Source organism: Epinephelus lanceolatus, chromosome 12 (assembly GCF_041903045.1).
Source record: "Epinephelus lanceolatus isolate andai-2023 chromosome 12, ASM4190304v1, whole genome shotgun sequence".
NCBI lineage: Eukaryota > Metazoa > Chordata > Actinopteri > Perciformes > Serranidae > Epinephelus > Epinephelus lanceolatus.
Genome location: NC_135745.1, coordinates 17,853,319 through 17,871,123, shown reverse-complemented (window position 1 = coordinate 17,871,123; position 17,805 = coordinate 17,853,319). Strand labels below are relative to the sequence as shown.

General features: G+C 38.9%; 1 protein-coding gene across 1 annotated transcript; it reads left to right on the top strand.

The window, feature by feature from the left end:
- Window positions 1–2,382: 2,382 nt before the first annotated feature.
- LOC117272158 (poly(A) polymerase type 3-like) lies at window positions 2,383–8,938 on the top strand. The gene is made up of 19 exons (XM_033650917.2): window positions 2,383–2,390; window positions 2,927–3,097; window positions 3,214–3,280; window positions 3,404–3,485; window positions 3,686–3,795; window positions 3,881–3,934; window positions 4,038–4,149; window positions 4,270–4,359; window positions 4,589–4,727; window positions 4,904–4,976; window positions 5,092–5,212; window positions 5,378–5,462; window positions 7,068–7,121; window positions 7,316–7,435; window positions 7,583–7,689; window positions 7,778–8,046; window positions 8,155–8,448; window positions 8,549–8,640; window positions 8,914–8,938. The coding sequence occupies exons 1-19, from the start codon at window positions 2,383–2,385 to the stop codon at window positions 8,936–8,938; spliced, it is 2,073 nt and encodes a 690-aa protein (XP_033506808.2).
- The last annotated feature ends 8,867 nt before the right edge of the window (window positions 8,939–17,805 follow it).

Genomic DNA, 17,805 nt, shown 5'->3' with positions numbered 1-17,805 from the left:
ACAGACTCACACAATGGGATGTCTATAAAGTGTTTTACATCATCTGAAGTGGACTGCCGTCAGACATGGGATTAAGTCCCACATGTGCAAGTCATAAGCAAGTCTCAAGTCATAACCTTCATGTCTTTAGCAAGTTCCAAGTGACTGTGGGGAAAATCAAGCAAGCCAAGTCAAGTCCTATAAGTCAAGCAAGTCGAGTCAAGTTATTAGTCGGGTCCCACACAAATCAAGTCCCACTCACAAACTCATAAAGGTAAGATAACATAAGCTACACCCAGTGGTGGAATGTAACTAAACATATTTACTCAAGTACTGTAAGTACAAATCTGAGTCTTTTCTTCTCATGCCACCGTTTACCTCTACTCCACTACATTTATCTGACAGCTTTAGTTACAAGTTACTTTACAAGCTAAGATTTTTGCACACAAAAACAAATGAAAATATTCAAGTACAGCTGGAGGTATGAGTCAATTACTGAATTGACAGAAAAAAATGGGCACTATTTTGATAATCATCTGAGTCGTTTATTGACGCAAAAACATTTAAATTTAATAAAATATTTTCTTCTTGAGATGAGGAGCCCTCAACAACATGACCATTTGTAAATCAATCAGTCATACCCGCCGCGTGACCTTGAATTTTGTTGGTTTTGTTTGTTTGTTTTGTCATATGCCTCCACAGATAATGGTGAACGTATTATTTTATGGATTGACTGGGGACCACGTTTAACAACAGCAAAACTATATCAAAATATCCGTTTATAAACTCTCACACAACTCATGCAGAATAACCAAAGTCTCATTTATTTTGTGCTTCACAAACACATAGAGTTTCACTAAAGCCTCACTATGTAAATGCAGATGTTTGAGAATTATTGAGCATATGACTGGGTTTTTTAGCAGATGTTTTAATATAAAACATCCATATTCTGTTAAAAGCTTTCCCCAAATGTTCAATAAATTGTTTTCCATGGGCAAGAAATACAAAGTTTTCTTCTTGATTTCAAGGTAACACAGTCTCACTTACTGACTCATGTTATGGGAGAAATATTTATTTATTTAGATAGATAGATAGATAGATAGATAGATAGATAGATACTTTATTGATCCCAAACGAGGAAATTCTTGTGTTACAGCAGCAAGTAATCAAACAGTACTATGTGGACAGTAATATCAATCAATCAAACGTTATTTATAAAGCACTTTTTATACAGAAACAATGCAACACAAAGTGCTGCACACAATAAAAACAAAAACTATATAGAATAGAAAACAATTTTTAGATCCGTCAATAAATAAGTAAATAAATAATTTAAAATAAATAAATAAGTAACAAAATAGAAGAATATGCAGCTAAAAAGAAAGATTAACAAAAATGAATATAAAAATAAACAACAATCCTAATTACAAAATAAAAATAATAAATAAATGAATACATTAATTAATTATTAAATTAATAATAATAATAATAATTATTATTATTATTATTACTATTATTATTATTATTATTAGTAGTAGTAGTAGTAGTAGTAGTAGTAGTATTTATTAACAATTGTAATAATAACAATAAAAATAACGATGATAATAATAATTATAATAATAATAATAATAATAATAATAATAAAAAGGCAGTTCAATTAAAAGCCAGGCTAAAAAGGTAGGTCTTGAGTTTGCTTTTTAATAATTTCTCAAGACAGATTCTGCAATTTGCATTTGCAATTTATTTATTTATTTATTTATTTATTTTACCGGTGGATTTTCAGATTAGCTTTTTAAAAACATCAAATACTGATATTTAAAATATACAAGAGAAATATACAAGAATAAAATAAAAAAATATCAAAATTGTAATTAATTATATCCACAACACAGAGAGAAGTGAGGAAGAGGTTGTAAAAAATGTGCAAAACAGCTGCAATGAGCTCTGACCAGGGGACTTGTTAAACAGACTTGTGAAACCACATGATCGCATTGAAACTGATGGTGGTGAATTACTGAATAAAATATGAAATCACCTCCTCACTTTGTCAGATTATCAACTTTTCCTCTCAGGTCAGATACACTCTTCATCATGTCACACACCGGCTGGCTCTTATTAAGCTATTTTACAGAAAACACAGGTAGATTCAAAATCATTTATATTTGGGCCCAAACGTTTCCATGGTAATTATCAGTGCATTTTTTAGAAAAAAAAAACAAGCCTCTGCGGCACGTGCGTCATCGTTTCAGAACGTAGCCGCTGCCTATATAGGGCCGCTCAGCCCAGATCCTGTCAGTGTACATCTTGCCACCCACAGTGTCAGATCAACACAAACTTTGCCGGTTTACTGAGAGAAGAGATTTTTGTAACTCGATTCAAACAAGCACTTCATTATTGTCTACGATGTCTCGGTGAGTTCTGGTGTCTGGTGTCAGGGGAAATCAAAAGGACAGGACATCTGTCATTCACTGCTTTCAGCCAGTTTCCTAAAAACTGATGTGTGTAGCTGACACAATTTTTATTGCAGGGCTGCAGCTAACAGTTAGGCTATTGTTGGTATTTTTTAATTAACGTTAGACGATTCGATTGTTTTCATGATTAATTGTTTAATCAATAAAAATGTCTTTAAAATGCTTCAAAACCCAGAGACTCTTCAGTCAGCCTGTAAATTACACAGAAAGAAAGCAGCAAATCTCACATTTCAGAAGCTGGAAGCAGCAAATGTTTGACATTTCTGCTTAAAAATGACTGCAACCATTTATCTGTCATCAAAATAGTTAGCAATTAAGTTTCTTTTAATTGATTAATCAACTAATTTACTTTAAATGTCTCAGCACACGAGTCTCCTTATTATCCTTCAGGTTTCTTGATCTAATTTTCTGCACATACTTTTTGTGTCATGTCTGTTGTGTGACTTGTGCACTAACATGCAAATGTCCCTTTTCAGTTCAACTGAGACTGAAGCTCCACTGTTCCCAGACACCACACAGTGGTATGGGCTCACTCCCCCGATCAGTGAGGATCTGCCTGAAGAGGCTGACTTGATCCACACCGCATCCCTGACTGAGATTTTGAAATCTAATGATGTATTTGAGGACCACTTGGAGCTGCAACACAGGTATGACACACCAGTCACTGTTTCCATACAGTGATGAAACAGCTTGGAGTGGTAGGGCTCAGAAAGATGATTTTCAGTGTGTTAAAAAATGCTCTGTGTGTTTTTTTAATTTGCAGAGAGAGAGTTGTGAAACGACTGGAGTCCCTCTATAAGGAATGGCTCAAAGAAATGTGTGTCCAAATGGTAAGACATCTTTATCTGTACTGTTTTGTCGTTGTTGTTTCAAAAGTAACTCCAGATATGACACTGAAAACATGTTACTGTGTTGTTAATACATTTTTATTATCAATTTTTCTGTGGTTTTAGAACGTACCTGAAACAGTCACCGCACACGTTGGCGGCAAGCTGGTCCCGTTTGGCTCCTATCATCTGGGGGTTCACTCAAAAGGTAAGTAGTTTCTGTCCTCAGTTGTGAGAGCATGTTAGGACTGTGGCAGCACAGAAGTTCATGACTTTACTGATAGATTTGCTGGCCATCAATTTCACATGTGACACCTAAATGTTGTAGTCAAGGGTCACGCAGCGAGAACGTCCACTACATGGTGAAAATAGACTCTCCTCTCATATGAATCTGTGCTGTCCTGACAGGAGCTGATATCGATGTCCTCTGTGTCGGACCCGGTTTCCTGGAGAGGAAAGACTTCTTCACCTCCTTCTTTCAAAAGCTGAAAGCTCACGAGGACGTCAAAGACATACGGGTGAGTCTCTAAGTGATTCACTGTGTGCAAGTGAAGTGACATGTTTGTCCCCGTTGCAAGTGACTGACAGTGTTGTTGTCTTTAGGCCATTGAAGAGGCGTATGTCCCCGTCATCAAACTGTCCTTCGATGGAATTGAGGTAAAGTGGCCTTCGAGGAAAAAGTGAAAACTCTACTGTGTGCAATATCCCTCCATTAATGACTTGTCTTCATCATTGTTTCTGTGCTCCTGTTATTTTCCAGATTGACTTAGTGTTTGCCCGGGTGCAACGCAAAAGCGTCCCTGACAACCTGGACCTCCTCGACAACAACTTGTTGAAGGGTTTAGATAAACAGTGCGTCAAGAGTCTCAACGGTGAGCATCAGATTATATTCATCAGCATGGTTCAACATAGCTGCACTCCTCTCTGATGTTTTTGTGATGCAAACTCTGACTCTTTTTATATGTGAACCTTTGTCTTATTGTGTTCTGTAGGCTACAGAGTCACAGAGGAGATCCTCAGGAGTGTTCCCAACGTTTATAACTTTAGGCTCACCCTGAGAGCCATCAAGCTGTGGGCCAAACGTGAGCTGAACACACACACACCACTACTAGACTTTCTATCTTTGACATAGTACCTTAAAAATATTGATATTAGACAACATTTTCGATACCATGGTGATAAAATTGAGGGCATACAACACATTTAAAAACTCAGTTTGCAGCAGGCTAAAGCAAGAGAGCAGGCCATAGTCATCATCATCATCACCATCACGTAACAGTGTAAACTAAACTTTGTCTTCTTCCTCTTCAGGCAGGAACATCTACTCCAACATGCTGGGCTTCTTGGGTGGTGTCTCATGGGCCATACTGGTAGCCAGAATCTGCCAGGTGTACCCAAACGCAACACTGTCCACCCTGGTGACCAAGTTTTTCAAGGTCTACAATATGTGGTGAGTTGGTTTTATTGAAAGTCACTTTGTTGGCACTGACATTCACTGTAGTCAAGGTCACCTCACTTGATTATGAGTGAGTCTAGTTAAGGCCTCGCCAGTGTCTCTGTGGTGGATTGTCAGTGCATGTTAGTTTACATTTTGAGATGTTCTGAAAATGTTGTGTTTTGTGACAGGGAGTGGCCGACCCCGATTCTGCTGAAGAGAGCAGATGACTGCCACTTCAACCTCCCTGTGTGGGATCCCAGGGTAAGACCTCAGCACCACTCTCATTAGCATTTAGGTGTAAAATCACGTCAGTCAGTTATAAAATCTGCTCAGAAGCACACAAAGCTGAAAACACTGTGTTCTTCTGCTTCTCCAGGTTAATGTAAGCGATCGCTTCCACCTGATGCCCATCATCACCCCAGCATTCCCGCAGCAGAACACCGCAGTCAACGTGTCTCCCTCCACCCTGACCATCATCACAGAGGAGATCGAACGTGGTATGTGGTCTACATCCAGGCCTTTTAGACTTCAGTTACTGTGCTGTAATGTTGGATTAAGTTGACAGGATTTAGCCATGTTCAGCTTCAAAAATATTACAAGGATTCAATTCATGAAGCAAAGATGGACTTTTGTTTAACAAGCTGTCTCTTCCTCACTCACAGGCTTTGCCATCACAAAAGAAATCCAGCAGCAGAACACAGACTGGACCAAACTCTTTGAGAAACCAGACTTTTTTGAGAAATACGAGTATGTATTTTCACTAGCGCTGAAAATGAGGATTGCCACATTCAAAATACTCTCACATATACACCACTCTCTAAAATATGGACATTTCCAACTAGTGTTTACAATTGTTACATTTTCATATTTCAAACATATTCCTTGAGCCTTTTTTATTGTTTAAATATGCCTCCAAAAAGGCAGAGCGTTATATCCGATGTTTTATGTTCCTTTTGTAATAAAGATATTTATATGTATGTAAAAAAGTAAACCATGTGTAAATGCTCCTGTACTTCAGTACCCTATGTGCTCAAAATTAAATGATTTATTTCACATTTTGTACTTTTTATGTACCGTACTGCGTGTTTGAATTATGTCAACGTGAATCTGATTTGTTTTTACACATTGTCCTTTAAAGTGCATGAATTGATATTTCAGACTCTGTACGTTGCATAATGTAACCAGTATGGTTTTGCTGACTGCTGACCTAACATGAACTGTTGAATGTGCTAAACTGACGTTTGCATTTTGCTTTTATAATCATCACTGTTATTATTTATTATTGTGCGACTGATTTAAATTTGTATTTCACATCGTTTCAATTGCTGAATGTCACTTTCTTAATAAACGTGCAGACACGGTTTTACTGTTTGCTATAATGGACTGAAGCTTTTTCACTTGATTTAAGAGTTTCTGTTATTTGTACTGTGTCTCTTAAATGTCCCGTTTAATAAATTCGCTGCGTGTTGTGATCTCTTTTTTAATTTTCGCAAATTTGTCCTGAAACTTGATACGGTTAAGGATGTACTGCAGTTACCAGCAGAGTCAGAAGTGAGCAGATGTGTTATTGAAATTTAGCATTAAATACACAAACACAGATTCATTACAGGAGCCCGTTACTTTCTAAAGACCTCAGCATACAGTTTGTCCTTTAAAGGGACAGTTCGCCTAAAGATCAAAACTACATATTTTGTCTCTTACCTGTAGTGCTATTTATCAGTCTAGATAGTTTGCTGAGTGTTGGAGATGTCTGCCTTCTTTCCAATATAATGAAACTAGAACTAAACTCGGCTCAAAGTGCAAAAAATAAATTTGAAAAACTCAACAGCAATGTCTCTTTCCAGAAATCATAACCTGGTTACTCAAGATAATCCACAGACCTTGTTGTGAGCAGTTTCATGTAGGAACTATTTTCTCTCTACCAAACTACACCTGCAAACCGTATCACTGTGCACCACTGAGCTAGCTAATGTTACAGCTCAGCTGATGAGGATGCCATTAATATTTAGATTTCGCACTGCTATGAGCACGAGCCTCTTGCCCATGAGTAGATACACGCTTCCTTCTGCGTTGTGATTCTGTTTGCAGGTGTAGTTTGATTGAAAAAAAGTAGTTCCTACATGAAACTGCTCACAACAAGGTCTGTGGATTATCTTGAGTAACCTGGTCATGATTTCTTTCCTCCATCTTTGTTCTGTAGCTTAGGTCTGGTTTTAGTATTGATCAGAAATTGCTTCAAGTATGACTATTGGTAAAACAGGAAGTATGATTCATGTAGTAAGATACCAGCCTTTATACAAAGGCACAATGCTGTTACACCTGCTGCCATTATTCTGTCTCTTATGTTTCAAGGCACTACATTCTGCTGGAAGCTACGTCAGCTACAGAGACGCAGCATCGTGAATGGTGAGCACACACAGCAAAGCACACAAGAAGCCAAGTTTCAGTCAAACTGGAACCAATGTAGGCTTTTTTTGTAAATCATATCTTTGGGAGAGAAGGCCTCTTGTTGTGTTTCACACTGAGGAGAGACTGTTTTAATATCTGATTTTTACATATTGTAGTGCTTTGTGAACATGATGTTTTGCTTCCTGTGTCAGGGTTGGCCTGGTGGAGTCTAAAATCAGACTCCTGGTGGGACGTCTGGAGAGAAATGTCAACATTTCCATGGCCCACATTCACCTGCAGTCCTTCCCTGGACCAAGAAACTGCAACATCAAGTAAGGACATGTGATGATTAATTAATTAATTTCTCATTTCTACTAACTTGACTCTCAGTTTTCAGTAGCATCAAATTCAAATGTCTTCATATTGAGGTGTTAGATGTGTTAACTTAGTCAACTCATCAACCTTTATGTCTGTGTCAGAGGCAGAATGAGCACCAAGTGGCTGATCGGACTGCTCTTTGATATGAATGGGTCTAAACACCTAAAAATAGACCTGACCCTCGACCTCCTCTCCTTCAGTGATACAAGTATGCTTTCTGAACTTTTGCTGATTCAGTAGAAATGGAACAATGCTGTGTGAAATTTAAATCCTATTTTCATCTTGTGCTGTTGCAGTCTACAGTCAGGCAAAGAGCTGTAAGATGTACAAGGAGGAGATGACCGTATCGGCCACCTACATGAGCAGGAACAGTCTCAGCTGGGAGATGCCTAATGGAGAGTGCAAAAGCGTTTACAATCCAAAACTGAAGCCCACAGCGAGCCGCCAAGTCTCTGCCACTGCAACAGCGAGTCACACACCAGCTGTCAGCGCAGACCCGGCAGCCACAAAGAGAAAAGGCTGCTTTGAGTCTGAGATGCCATCCAAGAAGGCCAGAATTGACACAGTACGCCAAACCATTCCATGATGTGAAAACACTGTTGGTGTTTTAAAGGGATAGTTCCACATTTCTAGAAACAGCAACTACAAAAAACATTGTCCTTGTTCTCTGCAGGAATCTGTGTCTACGGCTAAAGGCTCAGCTGTTCGACCACTGGCGCCCAGCAAACCTGCCCCACCAACCACGACTCCACAGGCCAAAAAGAGACCTCGTTCTCCTCAGTCAACTTCATCTAAGAAGTTTAAAGCTGACGAGGAGCCAGCCAAAGCCACCTGCTCTCAGTCCTCTGCAGGTGTCGCACCAGGTGTCTCACTCAGTCAGAGATCTCAAAGTGCAATATCAGGAGGCACCAAGAGAAAGCGCTCTCCTGAGCCTGAGACACGCAATGTAAAGGCCAAAGTTGACCTGGTTTGTACATGATAAATTAAGACCTATTTGCTGCCCTGACCCAGTGTGTACTTAATAACATGCTGATTTGTTACTGACCTTTCTGCCGCTTCCCTCTCAGAGTCCACCCACTGAAGAGCTGTCAGGGCTGATTACTGACTATCTCAAGCCTGTTTCAACTGTAAGACGAGCCATCAAGCTCCAGCTGATCAGGTACATACACAGTGTTAAGAATAGAAACTTCTCCTCAGTCCCTCCAGCTGCACACACTTCTTCTGTTTTCTACTTGCGGCCCATATGAGCGACATCCTCACATACTTTTACATGTACATGCATTTACCAGATATAAACAATGTGGCAGCTGATCCCTTAATATATATATTTTTGATCGCACCCATGGGTGACCTGTTGAGGGAAGAAGTGTTACATGCAACTCTTTGAATGTGTAAATTTTACAGCCCTTTTTCCTTCTTGTGTCTCTTACAGAAGGCATAAACGACTCAGCTCCTGACCAAGAGGGGAAACAACATCCTTACCCTCCATCACCAGTCACCATTTATTTACTTCATTTTATTCTTATTGTTAAGTTTCCTTTGTTTTTTTCTGGGCAGACGCTTTATAGTCTGAACCCAGCATTATTATTAGTAGTTGTAGTGGTTGTATTTCATTGTAAATAACTTGTGTTTGTATTATAATAAAATGAATTGTCTCCAAACTTACTGTAAACTTGACTGTATTCGCTCGATTGCACAAAAAAAAAAAGTGAAAACAAAGGAAAACAGAGGTATTCGTTTTTGCAAAAACCCTCCTCCACACTTTAAAACATGGCACACTGTCTAAATAAAATGATAAACACTGTAATGTTCTGTCATTTTGATGCAATATTTGAGCTGCTCCAGGGTCGATCTGAGCAGCAATGTCTAGAAAAACTTTAGGAAATTCATCCTACTTTTAAATAAAGCTTCAAAGATATGGTACTTCACCCTGCAGACTTTGAATTCAGGTTGCCAGAGTTACATTATGGCAGATTTAGTACACATATATACAGATTTGATTGAACCTCAGTGATGTCAGTGTAATTCTGGTGTTTCAGTGTCATTCAACAGCACAAAGATACTTTTAAATGCCGCCACAAAATGGCATGTGGTATTCAATTAATAATTTCATCGGATCATGGCAGCAACAAAGCAACAAAACACTATAAAAATTAATAAATAAAAGAAAAAAGCTGACAATGAGTAAAGTTTAAGCCCCTCATAGGTTCAGATGACAGTGTCTCCTGGACTTCTGTCTGACTGCACTGTACCTGACAGCAAAGTGGTTTTTGCCTCACTCACAAAGTATCCAGGAAGATGTAAGAAAATCAGCTGACCTGGGTGAAGAAGAACAAATGGAGGCACGCAAGACTTTTTAAGGGTGACAGAAAATATTAGCTTAATGACCTCTGACCCCTTTAGACGGCACTGTATTAAAAACCAACATGACTGTATAAAGGATATTACTTCATGGGCTCAGGGACACTTTGGAAAACCATTGTCAGTAAACACAGTTTGTCACTGCATTGAGGTTAATGATGACAAATGATGACAAATACAGTAAAAAACTATATATACAATGCGTTTTTAAGCATCAGTTTATTCATTGATGTGAGTTATGAGTTTCATGAATAATGAATTAAGTAATTAATTTAAAAAAAGGTTCTAAAGACCATTTATACTAAATCCAGTCAGAACCAGTGATGTTACAAAAACACACAAAGGACAGAGGTATTATTGGCCACAGGTCAAAGGTCAGAGGTCAAAGAGGTCTGGCAACTGGCTTAATTTCCAACAACAGTGTATTTTATAAGCTCATCATGTGTTGTGTTCTGTAAGATCTTATAATGACAAGTAACTACAGCAGATAGTGGAGCAAAAAGTTGGGCAAACTTCCGACCTACCTCTGCTTCCATCTGTGTGTCAGCTCTGGTAGTTACCAGCTACGGTCCTCCACATCGTTGCTTTTTAATGTTTCCAGGGTTTTAACAGATCTGGGGGAAACTGCGTTCTCCTACTCTGCACCATGGACACTGATGTAGTACTGATGTAGTGTAATATAGTGATGGACACTATATTCTTCACAAAGATCTAAAATTAGAAAACCCTTACATCCATTGATGAATTTAAGGGCATATCTAAAAGAATGCGGTGACAGTGTTTTAAATGTGTTTTATTGGCTGCTGCCTCGGCCAGGTCTTTCTTGTAAAAGAGAATTTCAATCTCAATGTGACTTACTAGTTAAATAAAGGTCAAATAAATGAAAAATAACAATAAAATGCAGTAACATCTCCCTGAAGTGTAGTGGAGCAGAGGTAGAGAAGGAAACTTTTGTGCTTGAGCTCATACAGTAAAACTTCACAGCATTCAGGTTGAAATGTATTGTTATTTATTATTGGTTGAAAAATGTTGTAGCCTACTTCACTATCTGACAAAGAAATATGAATTTCTACAAATCCACTTTACAAAATCAAAAGGAATTGCCAGTTTTGTTAAAAAAAAAAAAAAAAATCATGTAATGGTGACTAGATGTAGATAGATGCAGTTCGTTGTTTGCACACGGGGTGGCGCACTAGAGCTGGTAACACAGGTAAGGTGCAGGTGATGAGCAGCAGGTGTGTGACGGAGGAAGCAAACAGTTTTGTGACCGTGCAGCGTGGCAGCAGGAAGAGATTATATCGTGGTGAAACAGGAACTGATGAATGGAAACTTGGACACTGAACTGTTGGATGGACACTAACGTGTGACGGACTCTGAAACTGTGAAGTGGAAACCTGCCTCAGATGAATTATGGACACACAATGTTTTACCTGTGTGAAGGTGAGCACATGTGAAAATAAATGGGTCCCCCCGTTCACCCCACAGAGCATTACATGTGACGTGTTTTATTGAAAGACTCTACAAAATGATTTAAACCAAACTACTTTGCAGCACAGCACAGAGTGAACTACTGCTGTTATAAACATCAAGGCTGACTGGCTCCATCTTGTGGCCACACTGTGAAGCACCTGGAATAGCAGATCATAAAAGCAGGTTACCTCATTGAAAAGCAGACATTTGAAAGCACTACATCTCTAAAGACCTGAATATTTATGTTTAACTAAAACATTTATTTAACTGATATCAAACAGTTTAATCAAGTCTTTGTCTCTGTAAAACACAGTGAAACTAGATAACATGCGTGGAAGCCCATTTCTGCCTGTGTGATGGAAAAAAACCTTAAGTCTTTATGACGAGAACCTTCTCAAAATGTTATTTTAATAACACAAAGTTTTCTCAAATTAATGATGCAGTATCTCAAAATAGTGAATTAGTGCCACTTGAGGTGCACCACCCACCCAAACAGCACTGCGGACCAAGCGCCCCAGGAATGGCCCAAATAAAAGATTATAAGGTATCGACCTGACCTCCAAATTCCCCAGATACTGATGTGACCGAGCGTCTGTGGGATGTGCTGGTACCCCACAGCACTCAAAGGATCCACTGCCAATGCCTTTGTGCCAGACACCACAGGACACACCCAGACATCCTGTGTCTGTGCCTCAACAAGTCAGAGCCACATTGGATCCAAAATGGGGCCTCAGACCTGTTGAGCCATGGACACAGGACCTCTGGGGTACCATCAGGTCCCACAGATGCTCACTCAGATTGAGATTTGGGGAATTTGGAGGCCAGATTGAGGCCTTGAGGGGGTGTGTTTGAGAGTGTGATACACATCAGGTGGCATCCACATAAAAGCCAGGACTAAAGGTGTCTCAGCGATCTGTAACAATATGGGCAATGTTATTCACTTCACCTGTCATTGGGTCTAATGTTTTGGCTGATTAGTGTATATAAATGTGTTTTTTGTTTAGGTAAAGTCAAAAGTGCAATATTTGCCTCTGAAATCTGGTGGATTTAAGTATGAAGGAGTGCAAAATGGAAAAACCCAAGCACAAGTTTGTCAAATTGTACAGTACTTGAGAAGATGACTGTTATTAGTTATTATTAATAACTATTATTAATTAGTTATTCCAACACTGACTGCACTGCATGAATGACACTGAGGAATAAATAAATTGCTCAGTGATGGTTAGACAGCTCTTGGAACATGTCAGAAAACAAAACAAAAATAGTGTTAATATCTTTGAAACACATTCAGCTGTCTGTTCATGAGGCTAAATTTAGAGCAGCATTAAAAAATCAGTCAGGGTTTGTACTTACAGCTCTTGTACACTAACAGCATAAACAGTATCTTGTGAAGACAATATGAACCAGGGGCGTAAATATAGACAGTGCAGGCAGTGCAGTTGCACTGGGGCCCGCAAGATGGGGGGCCCTTATGAGTAAATGCCACCTTTTGAAATATGCCTGTTTTCAAAGAAAAAATGTCATTAAATTCAAAAATTATTATTATCATTTTGTAAAATAGTCAATAGCATCTATAACAAAAGACAACCAAGGGGAAAAAAGTCATACGCTTATTCCAAATAAACTACAATAAACTATTAAAATTGTTAAATGAAATCAATAATTTGTCATTTTCTTTGGTAGTTTTTGTGACATACAGACATGCAATTATGACTGCTGGCTATTGATTGATTGATTGATTGATTGATTAATATTTATCTTAATGTTATCCAGTGTCAAGCCTCTGATCATGTAACGAGACAACATGTGCACGACAAGCGTACACTATGGGGCCCGTCATAATAGCGTGCACTGGGGCCCATCATAACTACCTTACACCACTGATATGAATATCTAATTCTATAAGTATGCTTTTTATATTAAAAAAAAAAAAAAAATTGTAACAAAGCTAATATCAGTCAGAGCCTCAGTGCAGATCTGTCTTCAGATTCATTTGGATTTGTCTCCACCTGGTGATGTTTCTTTCTCAAACCTTCTTCCAGAGTATCTCGTGCATTGCATACACTGAAGCAACACATAAAACATTTGAAATTATTCATGTCACTTACACTGATTTGAGACTGTGTTCAAACCACTTTGTAGACGTACTGTGTCAAGATTTAACAAAAGGTTTTACAACTGAGTAAATGAGGTGCTTGTCATATTAAAGGAATACTTCATCTGCAGAATGACCTTTTGTATATCAGTTGTGTTATGTTACCTGGAATTAAAAAATAAACCGTTTCTCGAATGCCTCCATTGATCATGTGTCAATTTATTCATCGATTGAGGAACACATTTAACAACAGCAAAACATGCGTTTGAAAACACTCACACAACTCGTGTAGGATACATGCACTTTCACTAAAACCCATTTTAAAACTGAACTGAAAAATTAAACTTATCTTTACTGTCTTCAAAGCCAGACTCCAAACCAAGGTTTATTAATGAAAATGCATGCATCTGTGAAGTACTGAGCATACGACTTAATAAATGAGACTTGGATTATTGCGTGAGTTGAGTGTTTGAGTGAGAGTTTGTAAATGGATAGTTTTGCTGTTGTTAAACCTGCTCCACAATCAATCAATTAATTGCTTATTAATTTCTGTTTTCTGGGGAGACATTCGAGAAAAACAAAATTTTCTTCAGAAATCCAAGGTGACTTATCATGACTAATTAATACACACATGGTCATTTTGTGGGTGAAGTATTCTATTAAGTACAAATACTTTAATAGCACATGACTTTCCCTGCACAGTTGGAAAGTCTGTGAGCAAATTACCTCCCACTGTTTTTGTTTATTCACTAACGAATCATCACAGATTATTCATGCATATGTAAAAGAGGAAAAAAAAGCTCAGCACCGAAGAGTGTCGGCAGGCGACTGGTAGGTTTGGCTGGATGTTAATCCTTCTCCATGTTGTCTGTCAGCCACAGTTCTTCTGAAGCAGTTCAAGGGTTCAGTTCAGTTTCGGGCAGTTTGGAGGAGCAGATTTTACTCATGCAGATTTATCAGGCATTTTAGGGTTATAGTCAAAAGATTTAAACCAACGCTGCGCATAAATGTCAGACCAGTGCTCTATTAAATTGCTGTCTGTCTCCAGCATCCCTGTGGGCAGGATTGGAACTACAGTACATGCTGTAGCTTACATAAAATAGTTTGATGGGCCTGTCCTTTGCTTCTAGCTGTTATTATTCAGTGCATTTCTGTTGGGCTTTATAACTTAAGAGTAACTTGCACTAACTGTTCAATGAAAACAGTAGTGGAGTTAATCTGACACTGTAAAGAAAAAGAAAGTGTGAGTACAGGTGCAACAGAGCACACTGACTGCATGCTCCTGACAGCTTTCAACCACAAGAGGACAGTGTAAAGATGCTTTTCACTTGTGAAACATAATGAAATAAGGTGTTTTAGCTGAGCATATATTATGCAAACACAGTTAGTCCCAGAGATACAGCCTTGGACTAATTAGCAACTCGCTAAGTTAAACAGTCAGGACAATTTCCATATTTCCGTGCATTACATATCATAGGTTCAAAGAAAGACTCAACTAGCAGCATCCCAGTTTTTCAAAAATATGATATTTGGCTTTTATTGGCTCTTAATGCACTGGTTTGTCTCCACAGGATGCAGCGGCACTTTGAAGACTCTCTGCTGGATAGAAGGAAGGAATCTTTGGCACATCTTCATGGAAGCTGAAGGTCTCATCTTTTCCTTTTGCAGACTGTTCCAGCTGGTCAGAGCTACAGGCGCTGCGGCACCGGGGATGGTTTCATATTTCATTGCAGGACCGCTGGTGAATTATTTCTCTGTTCATACAAGGAGACCGGGGGAACCGATGAGTTGCAGTGACGAAGGGAGGGAGATGGAGGAGACCAGGAGCTGCTCTCGACGCTAAAGCTTGACGTGAGTTGAGCTGCTGGGAGAGTCCGCACCAGATGTTCCCTGAGCTAAAGTCCAGAAGCACAAGGACAACATCTGGACACACACACACGCTCACAGAGCTGCACAGGAATTGATGTCTGATGTAATCAGCAATGTTGATCTATACCACTTGTAGTCAAAGAGAATAATGTAAAGCCAAGGAAATTACACAGTTCATAAGCTGATTAGTCTCAGAGTCCTCCTGTTATTCATCTGGGCTTAAGGCAGGAACATAAATACGTGTAGATCTAATTTACTGTTCTAATGACATTTTCAATAACAATATATAGAAAATATTTACTGTATGCATGGCTAGATTACTAAACAAGCCTACTGGGCACAGGCCCAGAGGGGAGGGGGTATTGGATAACCATATTTTGTATTGTGCACTGCAGCATTTAGTATAATATCTGTGCAGAGTGTAAGTGTCAGCAAAAACGACTACAGAGAAACACAATGATACTAAATGACTACAAAAAATGCTAAACAACCTGAAAAAGACACAAAAATGACTACGAAGTAAGTCAAAAACACCAAAAAGACACATATAACATCCAAATTAAATTGCAAAACAACCACAAAGAGACTCAAAACAGCCAGAGGAATGCAAAACAACCACAGACATAAAAACGACTACAAAGTGATGCAAAACGACTACAAAAAAATAAAACAAGAATACCACAAAGAGACTCAAAACATCTACAACAAGATGCAGAAAACCACAATAGGACTCAGAATAAAGAAAACAACCTCAAAGAGACTCATAATGACCACAAAAAGATGTAAAACGACCACAAAGCAACTCATAACAACCACAAAAAGGAGATACAAAACAACTTCAAAAAGATTCAGAATGACCACAAAATGGGGCAAAACAACTACACAGCGACTACAACTACAACAGCCACAAAGAAGTAAGAGGGACCACAGTGTCTGAAAACAACCAAAAAGTGAGGCAAAACAACCACAAAAGATGAAAAAGAACAGTGAGATTAAAAAAACTTCAAAGAGACTAAAAATTACTTGAAAGACTCAAAACAACCACAAAATGGACCACAAAGAGACACAAAAACACCACAGTTAGAATCAATGATACTCAAAGTGTCCACAAAGAGACATAAAACATCTATAAGTATGAATAAAAAACTGAATTGCGACTCAGCTTTATTCTGCAACCTCAATTATACGTTGGCAGTGACTTTAACTTTCATCCCCGACATCATATTGCAAGAATCAAATTTCACATTTTCCAATATGGTAGGCATTACATTTATGGATGAATTTTTTATGAGCTGCAACTGAGAGGAGCAAGGTTGCTGCTGCAAATGCAGCGGCACTGCTTCTGTGGCACTGCATGTCAAGGAGATGGCAGTGAAGAGCAGATGACGCTCTTAGACAGCTACACAATGTCAGCAGCAGCAGTAGAGAGCACTGTCCACTCTGCTATAGACTCAATTTGCTTTAAATCTCCACTTACACGCTCATTCAATTCAAATTATGAACACATTATTGCCTAAAGACAATATTTCATGAGTCCTGGAAAGAAATGAGAGTTAAGAAAAGGGTGCAATGACGCTGATGATAATACAAAGAGATATTTCAGGTTTGTATCACAGTTACATATTGTGAGCATTTATCACTTCTAAATGTGCATCATAGATAGATGTAGGATTACATTTATCTCTTTCTCCATCTTGAATATGCATATTGAATTCATGAACATAATATTTTCTCACACTCGGTCTCCTCTGCGCTGATGTAACAATGTAATGAATAAACCAATGAATAATTAATCACCCCGCAATTGCCGATGAAAGATTAAGTGATGTGTTTTCTCATAATCAAGATGCTCACTGAATTGCAGCCTCCAGCCTCCTCCGAAACAAACCTCCAGCGCTCTCACACACATCACTGCAAATTCCCACACGTGTGCCCGCACACGCATGCGGACGTGCGCACACTTGCACACATGCAACACAAGACAACTGCAGATCCACACACAGGTCAAAGGGTAGCTGAAGCAACTGGAGCACAACAGCCTGTTTCCATCTCCAGGGACTGGATTATTCTCTTTCTCTCCCCCTGCCTTCGTCCCTTCACCACCACCCTCCCTCTTGCTTTGCTACCACAAACAATTGCACAGACTGGACTGCAAATCTGTCTGAGAGCAGAGGTGGACATCCTCTTTGCTCGCCCTCATGTGGCTCTCCATTCTGCATGTTTTGCTCTGACTATAACAGAGCAGGCTTCACGTGGCCTCGATCACCTTTACATTAACACCCACATGATCTGAATTTGGACAAATCTCAAATTTTGACACAGCGATTTTTAACCTTTTTAAATATTTTTAATCATTCCTACATCCTCTTTTTTGGAGAATGATGCAGCAGCTGTTTTGAGCTGACTTCCAATAATTCAGCGTATTTGCTTTCAGTCCCAGCCCTGCCATTGAGCATCTGCCAAGGGGGAGCAAGCGATCAATCAGTGGACCGGCTCAACATACAAAAAGCGCTCCTGTCGAGCTCTCAC

Bases quoted from the DNA above. Each gene is read 5' to 3' on its own strand.
- LOC117272158 (XM_033650917.2), top strand. The intron at 3,098-3,213 runs GTATGACACACC...TTTAATTTGCAG, and splicing joins CACTTGGAGCTGCAACACAG to AGAGAGAGTTGTGAAACGAC. The intron at 3,486-3,685 runs GTAAGTAGTTTC...CTGTCCTGACAG, and splicing joins TCTGGGGGTTCACTCAAAAG to GAGCTGATATCGATGTCCTC.